Genomic DNA, 21,901 nt, shown 5'->3' with positions numbered 1-21,901 from the left:
ATATTGTTGTGGGAAGGAAGGTTGTCCTTGTAGCATGGCAGCGAGAGGGAAAAAGACGCCTCTATATTTTCAATCTTGAAACATATTGTTAGTGTACATTTTTTTACACCTAATATTATTTAAATACCACCTATTTATTTTCAAACACCATCAACAAATTATTGGGCTTCTCCAAATATTTTTACCCTATTATAGCCCACAACCATTTTCTTCTAGCCACCACAAAATTGGCCTACAAATATAAAACGTTGTAAGACCCAATATTTTTTGTGAAACTCGTGATTCAAAATCCTCCCCAAATATTTTTCTCATCTGGTACCCAAAAATACTTACCAAAGCCCATGGTTTAAAACCATGGAAATTCTATCAATGGAATTCAAATTCATGACCAAAGCCCTTGGTTTAAACCCACGACAATTTTATCAAGGAGAAAATCACATTTTCGTCCATTTTCAGGCGATTCCCACTTTGGTCCCTAGATTTTATTTTTACCACTTTTAGTCCCTATTTAGAAAAATGCCATCCATTTTAGTCCTTTCTGTCAGTGGCCTAACGGCAAAATCCTAGGTGGCAAACGGAACTATTAAAATAATAATAAAAAATTTTATTTTGGCATTAAAAAATGCCACATCAGCATCTAAATTAAAAATACTAATTTATTAATTTTAATTAAATAAAAAAATTAAAAAAAATTAAAAACCAAAAATCACATGAATTAAGATCTAAGTGTGTCTTGAACAAGAACAACAAGAACACAAACCCATATCTAAGAACACAAGCCCAGAAATTTTAAAAAAAAAACCATCATTCGGCACCACAATATATCCCTCCACCTCAGAAGAATCATTTTTCGCAATCAAATTCGATATCTGCTTAAACAACAGCAAACCCTCATTTGGAGCCATATTATTTAGTGTCCCTTCAGATATATCCGGCAACAATTTTCTCTTCATGCATTTAACGTGATTGCCCACCACATACACCTTGAAAACCACTCCGCCGTGGTTTACAAATTCTTGCATCACAAATGGTTTTTTCAGTTTCAATTTCATCAACTTGTTCTCGTTGAACACCAAGAACATCTCGTGTGACTTGGCACTGCCGTCGACTGACATCGGTTTCACTATGAATGGAAACTTGAACCCTATTTCTTCAATCGAATCCATAAGATTCTCCGACTCTTCCAATACTCTTTGATTTGGAATCCCAAAGGTTTGGTTCCCTTGAGGGATTTTCAAGCTGGTGACCACATCAAGCATGGAGACACGGTTGTGGAGATGGTCGATTGCTTCCGGAGGGTTGATTACAATGATGCTTGGGTAATGGAGAGAGAGAGTTGCTGCACTTGGTTGTTCCAATCGGAGCCGTAGATTTTGTGGATGATGTAATCGAAGGGTCCCTATTGAACTATGGGTTTGGTTCGATGAGATCGATGCCACGTTGTTTGGCGAGATTGATTAAAGAGTTTTGGATGAAGCGTTGGCCATCCTTGGGGGAAAGAGCGTAGCCTATGCGGTACATTGGAGAAGAAGATGGAGTTGGAGAAGACATTTTTTTTTTTTTTACTTAATTTGTGTTTAGAAGAGAAAGTAAGAGAGGGAAAATTCAATTTGTAAGAGTTGATTTAGAGCTCAGTTTCAATTTAATTAATGTTTTTTTTTTTTTTTTTTTTTTAATTTATGGGTTTATGTTCTTATTGTTCTTGTTCAAGACACATTTAGATCTCAATTCATGTGATTTTTGTTTTTTAATTTTTTTATTTAGTTAAAATTAATAAATTAGTTTTTTTTTTAAAAAAATTTAGATGCTGACATGGCATTTTTTAATGCCAAAATAAAAAATTTTATTATTATTTTAATAGTTCTGTTTGCCACCTAGGATTTTGCCGTTATGGCACTGACAGAAAGGACTAAAATGGATGGCGTTTTTCTAAATAGGGACTAAAAGCGGTAAAAATAAAATTTAGGGACCAAAGTGAGGATCACCTGAAAATGTAAGGATGAAAATGTGATTTCCACCTTTTATCAATAAAATTCAAATTCATGACCAAAGCCCATGATTTAAACCAATAGTAATTTATTTATCAAAAAACCCAATTCTCATTGGCAATATCAAAAAGTACAATTCTCATTGGTAATATTCAAAACCCAATTCTCATTGGCAATATCAAAAGCCTAGTTCTCACTAGCAATATCAAAAAGCCTAGTGTCGGGGGCAGTTTTTGCGCGTAGCCACGTGTCTTTTGCTAGAGGTGTGACTTTGCTAGAATCAGATTTGTTTTGGAGAGTTCAATCTGGAACTTAACATTGGGCCACATAGACCAATGGCTTCTGGTGCATTTTTAAGCCTCAAAATAGATAAAGTCCAAAGTCTTAGTATCACGATAGTGGTTAAAATAAATAAATAATATATTTAATTGAATAGTTTTGATTAAATGATTAGTTGAACATCATTATTATGTATATTAAGTGATGTTCAATATTAGAAAGTAATTAATTAAGTGTCATATGTCCAGTAATGGGATGAGTCCAAAATAGTTCATATCCAGTTGTAGTTCATGGCTCATGTTCAACATAATAAGGTATGTCCAGCAATGGTCTATGTCCAAATAATATATGTCAAATAGTTTATATCCGGCCATGGTTCATGTCCAAATAATATATGTCCAACGGTGGTTTATGTCCGAATAATATATGTCCAGCGGTGATTCATGTCCAAATGATATATGTCGAACGGTGGTTTATGTCCAAATAATATATGTCTGTTGGTGAGATAGATTCAATTTATCATTATATATGTTCATTAATGAAGCATTAGTGAATCCATGATTATTAAATAGTGAGACAATATTAAAGTAGTTTGCATCCAGCAGTGCAATAGTGATGAGTTAGCGTATACTTAATAATGTAATCTTGAAGATAGAGAAATATTGACTTATCTTGTATATTTCTGACTCCAGCAGTATAGCATCACTTTATTCTTTATATAATTTGTGACTCTAGCTGTATAACATTGGTGAGCTAATAACATTCTAGCGGCATAATAATATGAGTACAACGATACAATGATAATGAATTAAAATATACTCAATAGTATAATTTTGGAGATAAAAATATAATAACTTATCTTCATAGTTGGTGGCTCCAGCCGTATAACATCAGTGGACTTATAATATTTCAGCAACATGATAAAATGAGTCCAGCGGTACAATGTGATATTATGAGTCCTTTCATGGTGACTTCACAATTGAAGCGGAAAAATTGGTGCAACTAGAGAATATGTCCAGCTGTGTGCATAGGTTAGTTAAGTATATCCTCTTTATCATGTACTTAAATGACTTTTCCCATGTAATACTCTTGTAGTTTTTAGTCAAATATGAGTGATATTGCCTTCCATAAGAAGGACTTTTAGTATTAGAAATTTATGTCTTTCATGAGAACGACTTTAATATGAAATTATTGTGCCTTTTATGAGAAGGACTTTTAGTCTTTAATGTTCTTATGCTTTCCATGAGAAAGGGCTTTTGTAATATGTTCTTGGAAGAGTGTTTGATTTCTTTTAAGAAGTACGAAGATGAAAAGAAATATATATGTTTTGTGAGAAATGGTGTTTGTAATATGTATGGGAAGTATATGTAGACACTTTGTTGAATATTGATCTTGTATATATATATATATATATATATATACTTTGTGAGACATGGAGTTTAAAGATATATGAGAAGTATGTATGGATATTTTGTGAGGAATCTGTTTGTAGAATATACGGAAGTATGAGAGATATTGAGGTTAAATATAGTAAATACATGAGATTATAGCTGCTGTTGGAGTAGTTTTTTGTGTTATATCATGGGTTATGTTGCTTTAAAAGAAGAGAGATTTTGTGAGAGAGATGGAGAAGGAGATGAAGATGTGTTTATGGGCAACAAAATTATGAAGTTTTAGAATATTGAGGATAAGAGAATAAGTATATGATGGTTAGTGTTGTTGTGTAATAGGTGTGTTGTAATAGTGTTATCTAATAAGAGAGATTTTGTAAGAGAAATGGAGAAAGATATTGAGATGTGTTTATGGGCAGCAAAATGATGAAGTTTCAGAATAAGAGAGTGAGAGAGAGATGGATAGTGGGTGTGTTAGTGTGTGGCTTGGTCCTCTTTATATAGAGTCAAGTATGTAATTAGATTAGAATTAGTTGAAGGGAAATTTAACAAATAAGGAAAAGTCTTTAACAAAGTAAGTGATTTCATTAGTGGGTTTTTAGTTTTTAGCCAAAAGAAGAAAGTTTGAAACTTTAAGGCTACTGCTGTAGCTGTACAATAGCTGACACAGCAGTATAGGAGTAGCTGCTGCAGCTGACAACTTTATAGCAGTAGCTATCCTGACATAGTTGGATGATGTCAGCTGTGTGAGGTCTTCTGCTGGAGGTAATATTTTGCATTAAATTCATGGGTTTGGCTAAAAATTGTAAGATAACTTTTATGGGATCTTCCTATTTCCAGTACTGCAGCTGGGGGCTAAGGATCTTAGCTTAAAATGGTAGAATTTCTTTTATAGGATATTTGCTTCTTTGGGTATGGTAGCAAGCTGCTGGGAAAGGGCATTAAAGGGTTGATGATGTCACTTTGGACATGTGTCAATTGCATAAGCTACTACTAGAGCTATTGCGTTGTTGCTGGAGCTACTGCAGCTTCTGCTGGAGTTGTTGTTGTTTCTACTAGAGCAATTGCAGCTTTTGTTGGAGCTACTACAGCTTCTGCTGGTGTAGCTACTGGTACTTTTTGGCTAAGTTTCCCCTTTTTAAAAAATTATATGTTTAGTCCATGGTTTTATTACAATATAATTCTAGTAAGTAATAAATTAGTTGGTTGATATTTGATAAAGTTTTAGAGATGTAATTATGGTCTCTTTATGTTTTGACCAAATCTTGGAGAGTAAGGATAGTATTTAATGCTAGATATGAGATATTAATATAGATTTAGCCATGTGCTTGTGATTGATTTAAATGAAAATAATGATATAATTTATATGAAATAATATAATTACATTTTTAAACTTATATTATATGATGAACATTAATTTTTATGTAAAGAGTATGGGGAGTTTTATCATTTTAAGTGTTATGTGATATGAGAGGCTTACTAGATGCTACCTATTGCACATTGACTCATCAGAGTTCAGGGAATTGGAGAAGACATGTCAAACAACATATTTTCCTTTATCAACTTTAAGCCGTTGGAGTTTTACCGAACATACTTCTTGGCCCTCCAAACCACTTCTCGGCCCTCCGAAAATGAAATGATGTGCCATGAGCTTGAACCATGGGCTTTGATGAGATAATATCGCCATGGGTTTTGGACCGTGGGTTTTGGCATCATTTTGTGTAAATATGGGCTCTTTTGGGTTTTAAAGTAGATTTTCCCAAAATCCATGATAATGTTGATATGGTGTGGGTTGCCAATGAAATAAACCCATGTGGCATGAAATTTTTTTCCTCAACACTTAGTTCTCATTGGCAATATCAAAAAGCCCAATTCACATTGGCAATATCAAAAGCCCAGTTCTCACTAGCAATATCAAAAAATCCAATTCTCATTAGCAATATTTAAAACCCAGTTCTCACTAGCAATATCAAAAGCCCAGTTCTTACTAACAATATCAAAGGTCCAATTTTTATTGGTAATATCAGAAACCCAATTTACGTTGGCACTATTTTATCAAAAACTCAAGATTATTAATATTTGTTAAAGTACTATATCATATGTATTTCACCTAAAAGTCCAACAAGGAACAATGTTTTAATTTCTTAAATAGTACCATAATATTACAAGCCCATGGAATCTATGACAATTATCTATTCTCAAAAATCCATGGAAATCATCTTATAAAGGCCCATGGAAAGTTATTTATCTTAAAACTATGACATTTATTTTACCATATTATAAACCCATGGAATTTATAAAATAAGAATCCATGGTCACCATTTATATCACAACATTATTTTTTGAAACTTGTGGTAATTATTCATCCTGCAAGCTTATCATTTAAATTATGACATGATTATTGAACATTACTTATGCTATGAAATTCATTATTTCAAAGTATTAATTATTATTTACAAAGCATTTATCAAAACCTATACTACATTGAGTATCCACTAACAATAAGAGTTCATAAGGGATGAAAACCCATGGCAATATGTGTCATTGATCTCCATTTTGTAGGTCCAAATATGTGACAAAAGAAGAACAGGCCCAAGTAAAAATGGGCAGCCCAACTAAAGGGTCTAGCATGTGTGAATAGGCCCAGACCAAAGAAGGTAGAGAGCTGAACCAGCCAGCCAACTCTCTTCTTGTTCATCCCTGACCAAGCTTCCGTTGGAGATAATCAAACCCCTAAGAATGAACTAAAGGCTATCCCATTAACTTTCTGCCACTGTCCCCATCATGTGCATAGCATTCGGAGGTTGTGTTAGCAGCTAAAGTCCAAGGGGTAATGGGATTTCATCATCTTCCTTAATGCTCTACCTCTAGCGGAAGGGAGCCATAACCAAGTTGCTCAAATCTCAACAAATCAATCCTATAAATGCCAAAAATGTTCAAGAACTGGTTCATGTGCCAAGCCCATGAATCCTAAAGGAGAAAATTTGGGAACATGTGGTTTGGATGGCATAAAGGGATCTCCAGTAGAACCATCTGAAGTGGGCTTAAACTTTGACACCTGACTTGGGTTGTTGAAATCCTACTACCTAGGGTCCAAATCTCAACTGCAACACTAAGATTCTTCCTTAATGCCTGTCTTAACCTCATTGGTTGAATACAACCTCAGAGATTCATGCATTGAATGCAAGATTATTAAGCTTTTTACCCATGTGTGACTTTGCCCAAAGAAGCAAAACAACCCAAAAGAAAATCTGCCATTTATAGTCAAATCCTAGAATGAGCAGTTTGCCATTCTGCCCTCTGATTAGCTCTACGTATTTGGATTCTTGCTAATCATTCCCCACCTTAAGCTCCACTATAAAATGGTAATCACATTAGCCCACAAAACACCAAAAAAAAAAAAAAAAAACCCTCTAAAAAGCTTTGTTATTCTTGATATTCTGTCACATTTTAGTGTATAGTTAGCTCCACTAACCCACAAATAAGTCATTTCAGTTCATACCCACTTAGCCTTAGACATTCCCTTTCCTTCTCTTTTCTGCATATTCTAAGTTCATAAATGCTCCTTAATCAGCCATAAACAACTCTCTTCCCCATTAAACTCTTAGTTTTAGCATTTCCCATTACAAGCCTACACACCCACTCATTCAAAATAGCCTTCCTATCACACTCACACTCTACATACATATCCCATAAGAATCTTGGCATAATATTTACTACATTGAGCTGGAATCTCTCTCTCCCTTTACACCATGCCAAATAACCCTTTCCTTTTCACTATGAAGCCATTAGTTTTTACTTTTTGTTTTACCATTGAAGGATATAATGTTTTTGTAACAATGGAATTCTTCCCTCATATTGATGTAATGATGTCTGAAAGTACCTTAGACCCTTCTGACTAATACACACAAGGACTTCTAGAAATGAACACCTTCTTAAATTTGTTCAATAATTGATTGCTGAACCATAAGTCTAATTTTACCCTACCGTTGGAGAATTTTATTTTCTTGTATTGTTGTAATAGAACCACTAGTCCATTAATTAATTATTGTGAAGTATTTTATTGGGTCTTATTGTTGTTTTACTAAGGTGCAACATTTATTTCTTGTTTGGATAGGCTTATCACTATACCGAAAGCCTTTGGACATCATCTCAAGAGCCCATCATTGAGTTTTAGCTTGGAATTCCCATATTTCATTTGAAGCCATCAATTTTCCCCTCAACACATATCAATGGAAAAAATACGCAAGCATCCCTCACTATCTTGGTAATTTCTTGGGTAGACGGAGTTTGTAGAGAACACCCTTTATGAATGTTACCACAACAGTATAGCTGCGATAGCCCCATTAGTAGAGGAGGAGGAAGGGGAGTAGGAGGAGATAGAGGTGAAGGGGGAGGAGGAAACAGAGGAGGAAGAGGTGAAAGAAGAAGAGGAAGCAAAGAAGGTCCATCATACAAGAAGTTTGTTTAAGCCATGCTTTTGTAAATCTTCCTCCACAGTTGCAATCCTTATCGAGCCTACTTTACTTTGGGAATAGACACTTTTGTTATGTGAGGACTGGCATGCCTCCACATCCGGTCTATGGTGGTGATCACGCTGTACAAGATACGTACGGTTTATCCGCATTGCAATTTTTCACGCACCCAGGCAGACGTACGAATTGAAAAGGATGGCGTTAGATTTATCAAGAATCAATTCACAAACAGAGAAACCAATAAAGAATTGAAAGACACACCTACATCTTAGCGGAACTTTAAAATTGGTCTCCGTATCCTTGTCCTGACGGTTAAGTTCCAGTCTGAGTCTTGGGTCAGTACGCTGTTATTTAGGATGAGGCGTAAGAAAAAGAGAGGGAGACAATGCCAGACCCAATCATTTCTTTAGATTGATTAGAAGTTAATGGTGTCTTCACCTTGAAAAAAAAATTTAATTTGAGAATTTTATGTTCTAATGTGTTTGAATTGAGGAAAACCCAAAAAGAAACTAATTGATTGCTACATAACCTATGTAATTTTCTTTTTCTTTTTTTTTTTTTTGGTAAAGACTCAGTGTAATTTTTTAATAATAAAAGAGATGCCATGACATTTACAAAATGCCACGTCATTACTTTGTTAGATATATAGTCAATAAAATTATTAAAAGTTGATGAACGGACCAATAATGCTCAATTTTTAAATTTCATGAACCACTAATGCTCAATTAAAACTTTTAGGAACCGACAATTATATTGATTATTTAAACAAAGACACTTATTTTTTATATATTATATTTTGTTTATGTATTTTTCTTGTGTCTAAATATTATATTATTGATTAAATATATCATCAAACTTATCATATTTAATAAATACATTTTTTATGGTACACATTTTACGGTTAAAATGTAATTGATATTACTATATATAGTATAAACATAGCATCTAAAACAATTACATCATCATATTTTTATTCCCTCTCCTCAAAAAAAAAAAATTCATATTTTTATTCCCCCAGGATAAATTCATCGCACCAAGCAAGGACTCTTTCTAAACCAAGAAAAATAATGACACAAACAAACTAGTAAAATAAAATCAACTTGAAGAAATTAAGAACTAAAAGATTAAAAAAAGAACCATTGTTAACATTATCCATTAGGTGATACAATTCTCGATATTAATCTATTGTTTATTTGACTATTGTTGAAAACCATGAGTTTTACTGTTGAACGTGCTGAAAGGGAATGCCATGACTAACTGCACTCTGTTGAACTTGAAGCTGTGATTGAGTCTACCCTCTTTGCTCTGTATCACTTTTAAAGGAAAAGGAACACAGGCATTATATCATAACTTCAACTGTGCTAGTTAAATTGTTTATGAAATTGGCAAAACTTAGATACAGTATTTTAGATACTGTTCTTTAGAGTATTAGCATCCGGGGATGCACAAAAAAAAAAAAAAAAAACTATTTGCATCCTCAAACACTACTTTATCTATTTTACAAATTCATTTTACAACTCACCCTACATTTGAGTTTTTATTTTTAAATATAACCCAATAAAATAATATAAATTACCTAATAAAATAATAAAAAGTATTATTCTCTCTCTTTTTCCCCACTCATAGGTTGCAAATTTTTTTAAGTTTCCAAACTTGGATGGAGGGTTTTGGATGGTTTAGGTTGTAAAATAGCAACTAGGGGGTGTTTACACCTCCAAATGCTATTGCTCTTTCTTTTTTGCTTTTCTTGTTCTGCTGAAATGCAACCTACCATGAGAGAAACAAGAAAAATCTCAAATCTCTCTCTCCAAAGAAAAAAAAAAAGTTTCGCTAAAAGAAATCCTCTATGGACAATTCCACCTGTTCAAATGTCACTCATTCAATCAGCTTTGAGAACCTTAACCCCACTATCTTCCTCTTCCTCTTCGTCTTCATCTTTGCAGCTGAAGTGGCATCACAGAGCTATCAAGAATTAACACACGGAGCTGAAGCAGCAGCATGGAGTGACAACACATAGAGCACCTCTTAAACTTGAACTAACACACAGAGCTGTCAAGAATGATCTATTCGGATCGGTTCATACCCAGTAGATTTGAGTCGAATTTTGCGCTTTTAGACTTGGTTTCGCTGAAGGCCGGATTGATTTGGAATTGGAATTTGTGAACTGGGTTTGTGGGATTTATGATTTGTTTTAAAAGAAAAAAGAGAGAATTTTGTATTATAAATAGAAAAGAAGTATACAATGGGGCCCTAGACTTAGCAACAACGTCCAACCCAAAAAAGATGAAACCACAAAACAGTGGTTTTACAAGAACAGAATAAACAAAATGTAGACTAAAAATTTTGGGTTTTTATTTGGATATGTAGGTTTTGGATGCTCTAGCATTGTTGGATGATTTTTATCTCAATCTTATAGATTGGGTGTGAGAAGTTGGAGTTTGGAGTTTTCTGGAATTCTGAGTGTCTTTCACAGGAGAAGAGAGAAAAAAGAAGAAGAAGAAGAAGAAGAAGAAGAAGAGAAAGATACAGTTGGTTAATGCCATTTACAAACTTAAGTGATTGGACAAGTGACAGAATTTTAAAAGGGGTACTTAAGGAACAGGACCTAAGGTACTGTATTTAAGTTTTGCCCTTATGAAATAATGTCTGGATCATAGGCTAATGGAAGTACAAGGATAACTAAATAAAAATTTATGAACTGTGTAGGCCTTTGTTATCCTGATAGTATGTTAAAGTGGGTACTGAGAAATATTGAGTACAACTATTGTCTCAATTCACTATCTACCTATCTCAATAAACTATATTATCTCACTTTGATGGCCTCCTCCACCAACATCAATTGAAAATTATTATAACTAGTCGCTAACCTGTGCAATGCATGGAAAGTTTACTGAAAATGAAATCTAATGAATGCTAAGCAATTATGCAAAATATCATTTAAATTAAAAGAAAAATATTAGTAAATGTTGTTATCCTTAGCTATTTGTGTTACATCTAGAGTTTCATATCTAAATTACTACAATACTATTTGTAGCAACTGAAGCTCACAATATAAGTATATTACATGAGGCCAAAACTTATATTATCTTCAAGTTCCCTTTAGCCTTACTGAGTCCCTAACAAAATTTCTTTTGTATTCAATTTGATTTCAGAGGACTTATTCAAAATTATTTAAATTAAACCTCACAAATTAGAAAGAAAAAATAAATAACATTACAACATTGTAGCTGATTAATATACAAATAAACTACCAATTTAACATGATAAATCACTATTAGTAATTTAGAATGCAAAAATTAATAAAATTAAAGTTGTTACCCATTTAACCTAAAACTTTTCATATTCTAAAGTTGTCAAACACCTATTAACAAATAGCTATTAATATAAAATATTCAGTAATTCCTTCAATACTGCAAGTTGTTCATGCTGTAAAAAATTTGAGAGAATAACACAGCAAGCATCTTAAACACTTTCTTGCTTGGACCCTACAAAACAATTGTAAGTGCCACTAGTGAGTTGACATAATACAATGAATTTATAGAGGCAGGAACTCGAATCAAATAACCTAGTATAGTTGAAGAAGGATAAAAAGACAAGGAACAAAGAAGAATACTAGTCCTCAGCCAAGGTCCGAGGATAGATACTCATATTAAATTACTCTAAAAAATGATTTGCTATAGTATTTCTCTCTCTGGGATTCTCTCTCCACCTCCTCCTCCTTCTTGGAGGATCTCTTACCTTATATAGCCTCTTTCAACTAATCTTGGCCCTCCGTTTGTTGATCATGTAGGCCACTACTTTAGTGCTTGTCCCATCAGACGACTTCCCAAATCTTCTATGAGTTGCAGCAATCAAGACAGCACTGTTCAAGGGTTTTCTCCATATAAATGCGGCCAGAGAGTTTGGTGGGGTGCAATAAATGTGGTGGCAACTACCATCCCTTCTGACACGTCAGGACTAACCCCTTCTCTAAAGCACTTCCTTTACAATGTGACCTCTTCTGGTAATGTGCCATCGACGTGGCCAAGGCTCACCTCCCTGGCCTTGCCATTCGAGGGTATGGTCTCCTCGGAACTGCATCGGCCTCTTCAGTCTCGGATATGACACATGGCACTATTACCTTATTAAATTTCTGTATCCCACAATAGCCCCTCAAAACTCCAGTTTTTCCCTCTTGTCCGAGGAGAAAAATGGGGCTTTGATCCTGGGTGATTGGCTCCACACAGTTCTTTGATTTTCCCACGTGAGAATGTCACTTCGCATGCCCTGTAACCGCTCCTGACGTTTCGGAGTCCGTAACGTCTCATTAATTGCTCTATGTGATGCCTTGTCCCCTACGTCCTACGGTGAGATGGAGATCCTACGACTGGTATTTTTCCTCGAAATTTAGGCGGGGTAACTCCCGCTCAATTCTACTTACTATATAAGGCGCCTGGGGGACTTGTTTCTCCCATTTTCCAAATCTTTAAACTTTCAAGAAGCTCCTGAGGTGACTCCAGTCATTATTTTCGTAAGTACCCTATTTATCCCAATCTTATTCTTAGGTTCTTTTCTCCTTGGCCAGTCTCCTCGACCTTCTATTTTCTATTTATTTCTTCAAAAAATTCTTTCCCTTCACCTTAGCCTGCTTAGATGGGTAGGTTTGCTCACTTAGTAGATACCCCTACAGGTATGAAGGGGTTTAGGGCCCTATATCATATTCCCCGGGGTATCTCCTTGCGGTATTGCCCTCTAAGTGAGAGGCACAGCCTTAGAAGGGAGGGAGAGGTTGTTATTCTAATAATTGCCTTCGTAGAAGGGGGAATGAGGCTTCTCGTGGGTAAAGTGACTAGGGACTACTTGATCGCCCATAGGATTTGTCCTCATCAATGCGCGTCTAACCTATTTAAAGTCTTAGATAGTGTAGATGCTCTCAACGAGCAAATAGAGTTGGGCCTCACCTAGCACAACGTTGTCTAGATGTACGAGCGCCATCTTCTCCCAAACTCTGGCTATTATCTTATATCTAGATCTTCCGAAGTTAGGCTTATCTCGTGTCTCCCCAAATTAGACAACGGCATGAAAGATGACTTTTTTATCATCTCGGGTGAATGGCATGACGGTTTTCACTACCCAACTCAGGAGGGAGCACTAGGTTGGGTACCCTAGGTTTAGGTCCTTTAACATGGGAATTAATTTTTTAGTTTGCTTCTTTTTTTGTTTCTTTAGTAGTTTGTTTCCTTCTGACTGATGACTCGCCTTCCTAACTATGGTTTTGCTTCTTAGCTTTTTTCATAGATAAAAGATTCATGGCCCCCAATCTTAACTTTGCCAACATGCCAAATCTCAACAGGCTGCTGAGATCCGAGGAGTTTGTGCGCGAGGACAGACAAGTAAGAGCTGTCCATCTCATCCTTGATTTCAAACCCTTGTCTGATAAGTTTTAGGATGTGGGCAACTTGATCAGAGTGGGTGATCCTCGACTGGCTCGAATTAACGTTTTTACGCTCGGATTCCTAGCCCGAGAAGGTACCGTGTAGTTTAAGTTGCCTTCTCATCATTCTCCCAGTGAAGAAGCAGTTCCGAGAGAAGAAACAGCTTCCTCACACTAGTCACTTAAGGAGGAGATAGACCAATTTTGGCTTAAGGAAGAGAGGGAGGAGCAGGGAGAGCCTGTGATTAAGGTTTCATACTCGGGGGATGAACTTGATAGATTTTCAGGTGTTTATTCCTCCAGATTTGTCGTTGCACGTATAACCAGTAGTTTGGAAGAAGAAGAAGAAGAAGAAATGCCACTGGAGAGGAAGAAAGGGTCTAGCCTCCGTGAACTCCTCGTGGGTAGGTCTAAGGGGTCGGTTTCTAAAGATGCCTCGGGCTCTTAGCTTCCTCCTCCTCCTCCTCCTCCTCCTTCAGTTTCCCCCTTCACACCTACTAATCTAAGGAAGAGAAAGAAGGACAAGGTGGTGGTCGAGGAGGGGGAGTTGGTCCCTTTCAATGAGGGGGTTCCTCCAAAAGTGCCAAAGACGGCCAAAAGTAAGCAAAGGGCTTCCTTGGCCAAGAGTAAGGAGACTAAGCATGTGGCTGAGGTACGCCCTCTAAACTCGGCATGGAACCCTTGGCTAAAGCTAGACAAGGCCGTTATACCATGGAACTCCACCATTAGGGAGTTCTAGAGAAGGAACGCCCATTATCTTGCCAACGCTTTGGAGCAGCCCCTTTGGTTGTTGAAGGATATAATTGCTCTAAAAAACTTGAAGCAGCAGGATCTCTTTCTGTCCTTGAAGAGGGAATTGGCGTTTTAAGTCTTTCGACACACCTTACTAACTTCATGCTAGTTTATTTTCTTCTAATCTGAATGGGTGTTCCCTTGTCGTTTTTGCACAGGCAATCTAGGAGGTGTTTTATGGCCAAAGAGTGGGTGAAAGATGCCCAGTCCGAGGCTAGACTCACGAACAATCTTCGCGCAAAGACTAGCAAGTCTTTGGCCACTGCCTAGCAAAAGAATAAGGAGCTTACTCTGAAGCTGGCTACTAAGGAAAAGGGGAGGAAGAGTGCTGAAGCTGGCCTTAAGAATGCTCAGGTGCAAGCCTAGGAGCAGCATAAAAAGCTCCACTATATAGAGATTGAGCTAGCCACAGCCAACCAGCAGGTTGAGGACTTGAAGGCAGAGTTAGAGAAAGCTAAAGAGGTCGCTCAAGCGGCTGTGAATGCTTCAAGATAGAAATTCTATGACCTCGAAGTGAAGGAGACTGAGGCCCGCCTGACTAATGAGTTGGCTGGGGTCTGCAGGGACTATTGCCTCAAGGCGTTGAACCTAACTGGAGTTCTTGCTGCCTGGGAGTGGAGGAGGCCTAAGAATGTTTACTACCCATAAGACCTTTGAGAAGCTTTTAAAGCACCTTTGGGCCTTGAGATAGATGCTTCCCCTACAACAACTGCACTGGAGTAGCTTTCAATCACCCAAGCCTCTCCCCCCCCCCCCCCCCCCTTAAGACCTCCAAAGGGCTTAGCAAGGTTGGTGACCAAGGCTAGGGGGTGGAGGTGGCCAATGGTAAGAAGGCTACCCAGGGTAGAACTTGACTAGAGGCTAAGGGTAAAGGGGCTGGTCATGGCCAAGAGGTCTCCCAAGCTAAACCTCTGTTGGGGACTAAGGGCGCAAAGGTTGACCAAGGCAAGGAGGTTGTTTCCAAGACAAAGGAGTCTAAGTCGGTCAAGCCTCAAGTTGTAGCCCAGGAAAAGAAGGCCACCTCGAGCAAGGCTACTGATCCTCCTGTCCCTCAACCAGCTAGCAAAGAAGATCCTTCTCTAGCCCAGACTTAGCTATGATCTTTCTTTTCTTCTTATGTACTTTTCTTTTGTTGTGGTAGTTTGCCATGGTTTACGATGTACTTTTCCTTTTTTATTAATGAAAAGATGTTAACTTTTTCTTTATGACAAGTGAACTTTCACTTTTTGCAATATCTACCTCTGATGGCTGTAGAAATGATACTGCCTTTTGCTGAAAAGTTAGATTGATGATGCTTCTATGGGTGAAAACTCATATTTTAACAAAAAGCTAACAATAATGAATTGTTGTTAATTTGAGCATATTAAGCCCACACAAATAGTGAGAAAAATGACTATGTGTTGGTACTAGAAATTGTATGATTGGTAGAAATGTTTAAGTCCTTAGAGACGAACGAAGAACTTTGTTGAAAAAGGGGTGTTTGAGGTCTCTTTTTTCAAGAGTACCTCATGAACATACCTTTAGAGCCTTTAACCAGAACCCAGGGTGACTTCTTTATTTGGGTGTTGCCGCATGGGTCCTAGTTTTTCCATAATGATGTATATGTTGAGGTCTCATCCCTGGTGAAATTGCGAGGTGTTAATTTTTCTAAGGCATGTGGTTTGGGGGACTAGGCATGGTCGAGGTTCTATTTAACCCTTAGAGAGTTCGTTGAGGCATTAATTTACCCAAGGCACCTAGTTTGAGGGACCAAGCATGGCCGAAGTTATGTTTAACCCTTAAAGACATGTTGGGGCGTTAATTTACCCAAGGCATGGGTCTGAGGGACCAAGCATGGCCGATGTTCTGTTTAACCCTTAAAGATATGTTGAGGTGTTAATTTACCCAAAGCATGGGTCTAAGGGACCAGGCATGACCGAGGTTCTGTTTAACCCTTAGAGATATGTTAAGGCATGAATTTACCCAAGGCATGGGTCCTAGGGACCAAGCATGGCCGAGGTTCTATTTTACCCTTAAAGATATATTGAGGCGTTAATTTACCTAAGGCATGGGTCCAAGGGACAAGGCATGGTCGAGGTTCTGTTTAACCCTTAAAGAATTCATTGAGGTGTTAATTTACCTAAGGCATGGGTCCGAATGACCAGGCATGGCCGAGGTTCTGTTTAACCATTAGAGATATGTTGAGGCGTTAATTTACCTAAGGCATGGGTCCGAGGGACCAGGCATGGCCAAGATTCTGTTTAACCTTTAAAGATATGTTGAGGCACTAATTTACCCAAGGCATGGGTTCGAGGGATCAGGCATGGCCGAGGTTCTGTTTAACCTTTAGAGATATGTTAGGGCATTAATTTACTCAAGGCATGGATCCGAGAGACCAGGCATGGCCAAGGTTCTATTTAACCCTTAGAGAATTCATTGAGGCTTTAATTTACCCAAGGGATCGGTTTGAGGGACCAGACATGGCCGAGGTCCTGTTTAACCCTTAAGGATATGTTGAGGCGTTAATTTACCCAAGGCATGGGTTCGAAGGACCAGGTATGGCCGAGGTTCTGTTTAACCCTTAGATGCAATGACATAGGAATAGCAAATAAGATATACTTGTATTAATAATAATATCTTTTCAAGTTACTTACATTCTAGGGTCATAGTACAGTGTTTCCATCTAGATCCTCTAATCTAAATGCACCTATGCCTGCTACTGAGGTGACGCAATAAGGGCCTTCCTAATTTGGCCCCAATTTGCCCCAGGATGGGTGTCTTGTATTGCCAACCACTTTCCTGAGGACAAGGTCCCCTAGCATGAGTGGCCATGACTTCACCTTTTTATTGTAACCCTGCCTCAGCTTGTGTTGGTAATTGGCTAGTTTTATCATTGTCATCTCTCTTTTCTCCTCGGCCTAGTCTAGACTTGCACATAGTTGACTATCATTGTTATGCTCCTCAAACTGATCTGTTCTCATCATCGGGAATTCTGTTTCCATGGGTATAATTGCCTCCACTCCATACGTCATGGAGAAGGGGGTTTCCCTAGTTAATCTTCTCAGGGTAGTTATGTATAACCATAATACATGGGGCAATTCGTCTACCCATTTCCTTTTTGCCTCATCCAGTCTTTTCTTCAGTCCATCAAGGATCACCTTGTTGGTGGCCTCGGGCTGTCTGTTTCTTTGTGGGTCTGTAGGGGTAGAGTAGTTGTTCTTGATTCGAAGTTCACTACAATATCTCCTAAAAGCCTTGCTATCGAAGTGTGATCCATTGTCAGATATGAGGGCGTAAGGTACGCCAAACCACTTAACAATGTTCCTCCACACGAATTTATTCACGTCTGAGTCTCGAATTTTAGCCAACGGCTCGACTTCTACCCATTTCGTGAAATAATCTATCCCAACGAGCAACCATCTCCGATTTGCAATAGCTCAAGGGAATGGTCCCACGATGTTTAGACCCCATTGAGTAAAAGGCCACGAGCTAGAGAGTGGGTTCAGAACCCCTCTGGGTTGGTGGATATTTGTGGTATTGATCACATTTTCTTGCATAATCCTAGGTGGACTTCTGCATACTAGGCCACCAATACCCCTGGGTAAGGGCTCTATGAGCCAAGGATCTTCACCCTGTGTGCTCCCACAAATCCCTTAGTGTAGTTCTCCCAACAACAATTCCACTGCTTCTGGGTGTACACATAATAGGTATGGCCCAGAAAATGATCGTTGATACAATTTTTGCTCTTGAGATAGCCAGTATTACGAGGCATGCCTTTGGATCTTCATGGCCTCTGCCTTATCCTTTGGCAGGTTTCCACCTATTAGGAATGCCACTATGGGGTCCATCTAGTTGGGTTCAACTCGGACAAACTGCACCATGGTCGGGCTCTGGTCCTTCCACCTCGACCTGTCTAATTCCTCCACTATGATTAATTGTGGCAGAGCACCATTGGACATTGTTGCTAGTGTAGCTAGTGAATCAACATGGAAATTTTTGCACCAAGGTACTTGCTTTAGGGTGAACTCCTGAAAGTGTGCCTGGAGTTGCTTTATCTTACCCAAATAGGCTTGCATCCTTGGCCTCATATTCTCCCAGTACTTGCCCCACTATCAGTTAGGAGTCACTGAAGACCTCTATGCTGTTTCCTCCCAAGCATTTTACTGCCTCCAATCTTGACCATAATGCCTCGTACTCGGCCTTATTGTTGGTGGCCGAGAAAGACAGCCTCAGGGATTTTTCCAGAACTATCCCGTCCGGGGAGACAATGACAATTCCAACTCCCGAGTCCCTTTGGTTGGCAGCCCCATTATTATACATAATCCAAGGAGGGGAAATTTCAATGGAAAAAATTCCAACAGCTTCCTGACTTTGTACACCCTCCTTGGTTTGATCTTTCGAGAACTCGACAACGAGGTTAACTAGGACTTGGCCTATAATCGATGTCCTCGGTTGGTACTTGATGTCAAAATCCTCTAACATAGTTCCCCACTACACGGCCCTTTCAAAATAGTCTGATTTCCGTAATACCGCTTGTAGGGGAAGCTAAGTTAGGACACCACCATATGTGCTTGGAAGTAGTGTGGCAACTTCCTAGTAGCATGGATGAGGGTTAAGATGGCTTTTTCTACATAAGAGTACCTCGTCTCAATATCTTGCAGAGATTTACTGACGTAGTACACTGGTCTTTGAACCCCGAAATCGACCCGAATCAAGAAGAGGCTGAACACGTGGTTTGTGACCGCTAGGTAGGCATAGAGGACCTCTTCCTGCCTAGGGCGAGACAACACCAGCAGATTTGACAAATACTCCTTCAGTTCTCAGAAGGCTCGATCACACTCCTCAATCTAGGAGAAATCCTTCCACTTGTGTAGAAGTTGGAAGAATGGTTTGCATCGGTCAACCAACCGCGATATAAACCTGTTCAGGGCCCCTGTCATGCCTGTCAATCACTGCACCTCTTTAGGGTTCTGAGGTGGATGTAGGTCGTTTATGGCCTTAAACTGATTTGGGTTGACCTTAATGCCATGATATGTTATCATAAAGCCCAAGAACTTCCCCGAGCTCACCCTAAACGAACACTTAGAAGCATTCAATCACAATTGGTGTTTCCTGAGCAAAGAAAAAGCTTCCTCCAAGTCTTATATGTGCTCAGATGCAGCTTTACTTTTTATCACCATGTCGTCTATATAGGCTTCCATATTCCTACCCACCTAGGCCTCGAACATTGTTGTCACCATCCTCTAGTAAGTGGATCTTGCGTTTTTCAACCCAAAAGGCATCACTCGGTAGTGGTAGTTGCCAAAGGGAGTCCTAAAGGCTGTTTTTTCCTAGTCGGCAAGCACTAGAGGGATTTGGCGGTATCCTTGGAAAGCATCAAGAAAACTCATCCGAGGGTGCCCGCAGTTGGCGTCAACTAGTTGGTGTATCTTGGGACAGGGAAGGGGTCTTTGGGACAAGCCTTATTAAGATCAGTGAAGTCCACACAAACTCTCCACTTCCCATTCTTCTTTTTCACTACCACAGTGTTAGCTAGCCAATCTGGATAAAAAATTTCCTTTGTTGCCTTAGCTTGTTTCAACTTATTGACTTCTTCTTTTACTACATTGGAATGCTTATCAAAGGATCTCCGAGGTGGCTGTTTCTTTGGTCGAGCTTTAGGATTCACGTTTAGCTAATGGCATATGAAGTCTGGATCAATCCCTGGTACTTCGTATAGGTCTCAGGAGAACACATCGATATGCTGCTTAAGGAAAGCCACCAACTTGTCCCTTTCTGCCGGTGATAGATGCGCTTCTACTTGAAAGTATTTGTCGAGATTGCTCTCAATAGCCACCTTGGCAAGGCTCTCACAGGCCTCTAACACTCTAACCCTATCGTTCTCGGCATCGGTCGCGATAAGCATTAATTGCTATAACTTTGGTAACCCCTCGTCCATTCCTTCTGAAGGGGTTTGATGGTTGATTACTACGACGAGGCATTGTCTCGCCAAGGCTTAGCATCCTTATATTTCTCCGATTTGACCTTCAGTAGGGAATTTCACCTTTTGGTACAGAGTGGATGATATGGCTCCAAGAGTATGTAGCCACGGCCGAGCTAGAATAGCTGTGTATGGTGAATACGCGTCCACCACAATGAAGTCCACCAACACCTTCTCCTTCTCTACTTGGACTAGTAGCTTGATTCTTCCCTTTGAGATAACCATTTTCCTGTCGAATCCCATGAGTAGGGCTCCATAACTCTCTAGGTCTTTCTCCTTTAGCCCCAATCCTCTAAACAGATCGGGGTACATCATTTTAGCCCCACTTCCCCCGTCGACCATTACCCTATGCACGTCGAAGCCCCCAATTCACATTGTGACAACTAGAGCATCAACATGAGGTTGGGCAGTGTTGACCAGGTCTTCGTCAGAAAAACCCATGACTAGATTAGGTCCCGTCCTAGCCCTTTTACAAAGGTCTTCTCGGCTGAAGTTGATGACAAGGAGAGACACGGACATCACCCCTATTGACATGGTCGGCATTTGTTTAGGTTCGACGAGGATAACATGAATAGTCCCCAGGGGGGTCGTGGTGCTTGCCCTCCCTGGTATCCCTAATGTGGGGCTCCTCTTCTTGCCAAGGTCTCATTCGTGAATTCTTCCAGCTTTCCTTCCCTAATCAAATGATTCAAGTACGACTGTAGGGTTTTGCACTCCTCAGTGGTGTGCTCCTTATCTTGATGATATTGGCAATACACTGACTGATTTCTTTAGGTCGGGTCTCCACCCATCTTGTGTGGCTAAGTGAAGTAAGGCTCATTCTGGATCTTCTGCAGTATTTGGTGGATAGGGACCTTGAACACCAATTTGATTGGTTGGACCTCGCTTGGCTGTCCCTGATTGCGGAAGTTTGCCTTGGGCCAATTTCCCCCTGTCTTATTGATGCAGTTATTCTTCTGATCATGGAAGCCCTTTGCCTTTCCATTAATTTGTGCTCAGTCATCTTCTACCCTTTTATGCTCATCTATTCGGTCCATCAATTGTTTCATGGTTCGAGTAGATCTCCTAGTGAGGGACTCCCATAGGTTGAACTTGATGGGTAGCCCGTTCTTGAAGATGCGTACCACAACGTCCTCAAAGTCCCCATCCAATTTATTATACAGTTCCCAATACCTATCCGAGTAGGTCTTTAAAGTTTCTCCCTCTCTCATCGACAACGCTAGCAAGGAATCCAATGTCCTCGGCACCCTATTGCATATAATGAACCTTGCACCAAAAGCTTTGGTGAGCTCCTTGTAGGAATCAATAGACGTTTCATGTAGTCCATCGAACCATCTCATTGCCACTGGGCCGAAGCTAAAGGGAAACACCTTGCATATCAAAGCCTCGTTTCTGGTGTATATGGTCATCTTCTGATTGAAGTGGCTAACGTGCTCCATGGGATCGGTCTTCCCATTGCAAACGGTGAAGGTGGGTTGCGCAAAGCATTTGGGCAGCTCAGCCTTCTCGATCAGCCTCGTGAAGGGTGACTTGGATATCTAGGAGAGGGCTTTGCTCATGGCGTCCCTACTCCTATCTCCTCGGGGGATGGGTTTGTGTCGCTT

The 21,901-nt window shown here is 39.1% G+C and overlaps 1 protein-coding gene and 1 pseudogene across 1 annotated transcript; both read right to left on the bottom strand.

The window, feature by feature from the left end:
- Positions 1-212: 212 nt before the first annotated feature.
- Positions 213-1,551, bottom strand: LOC115956477 (annotated as a pseudogene).
- Positions 1,552-21,292: 19,741 nt separating this feature from the next.
- On the bottom strand, positions 21,293-21,736 carry LOC115956475. The gene has a single exon (XM_031074843.1). It carries the CDS (start codon positions 21,734-21,736, stop codon positions 21,293-21,295), a length of 444 nt encoding a protein of 147 aa, XP_030930703.1.
- Positions 21,737-21,901: the final 165 nt, after the last annotated feature.

This window comes from Quercus lobata, chromosome 8 (assembly GCF_001633185.2).
Source record: "Quercus lobata isolate SW786 chromosome 8, ValleyOak3.0 Primary Assembly, whole genome shotgun sequence".
Taxonomy (NCBI): Eukaryota; Viridiplantae; Streptophyta; class Magnoliopsida; order Fagales; family Fagaceae; genus Quercus; species Quercus lobata.
This window is presented reverse-complemented; position numbering and strand designations above follow the sequence as displayed.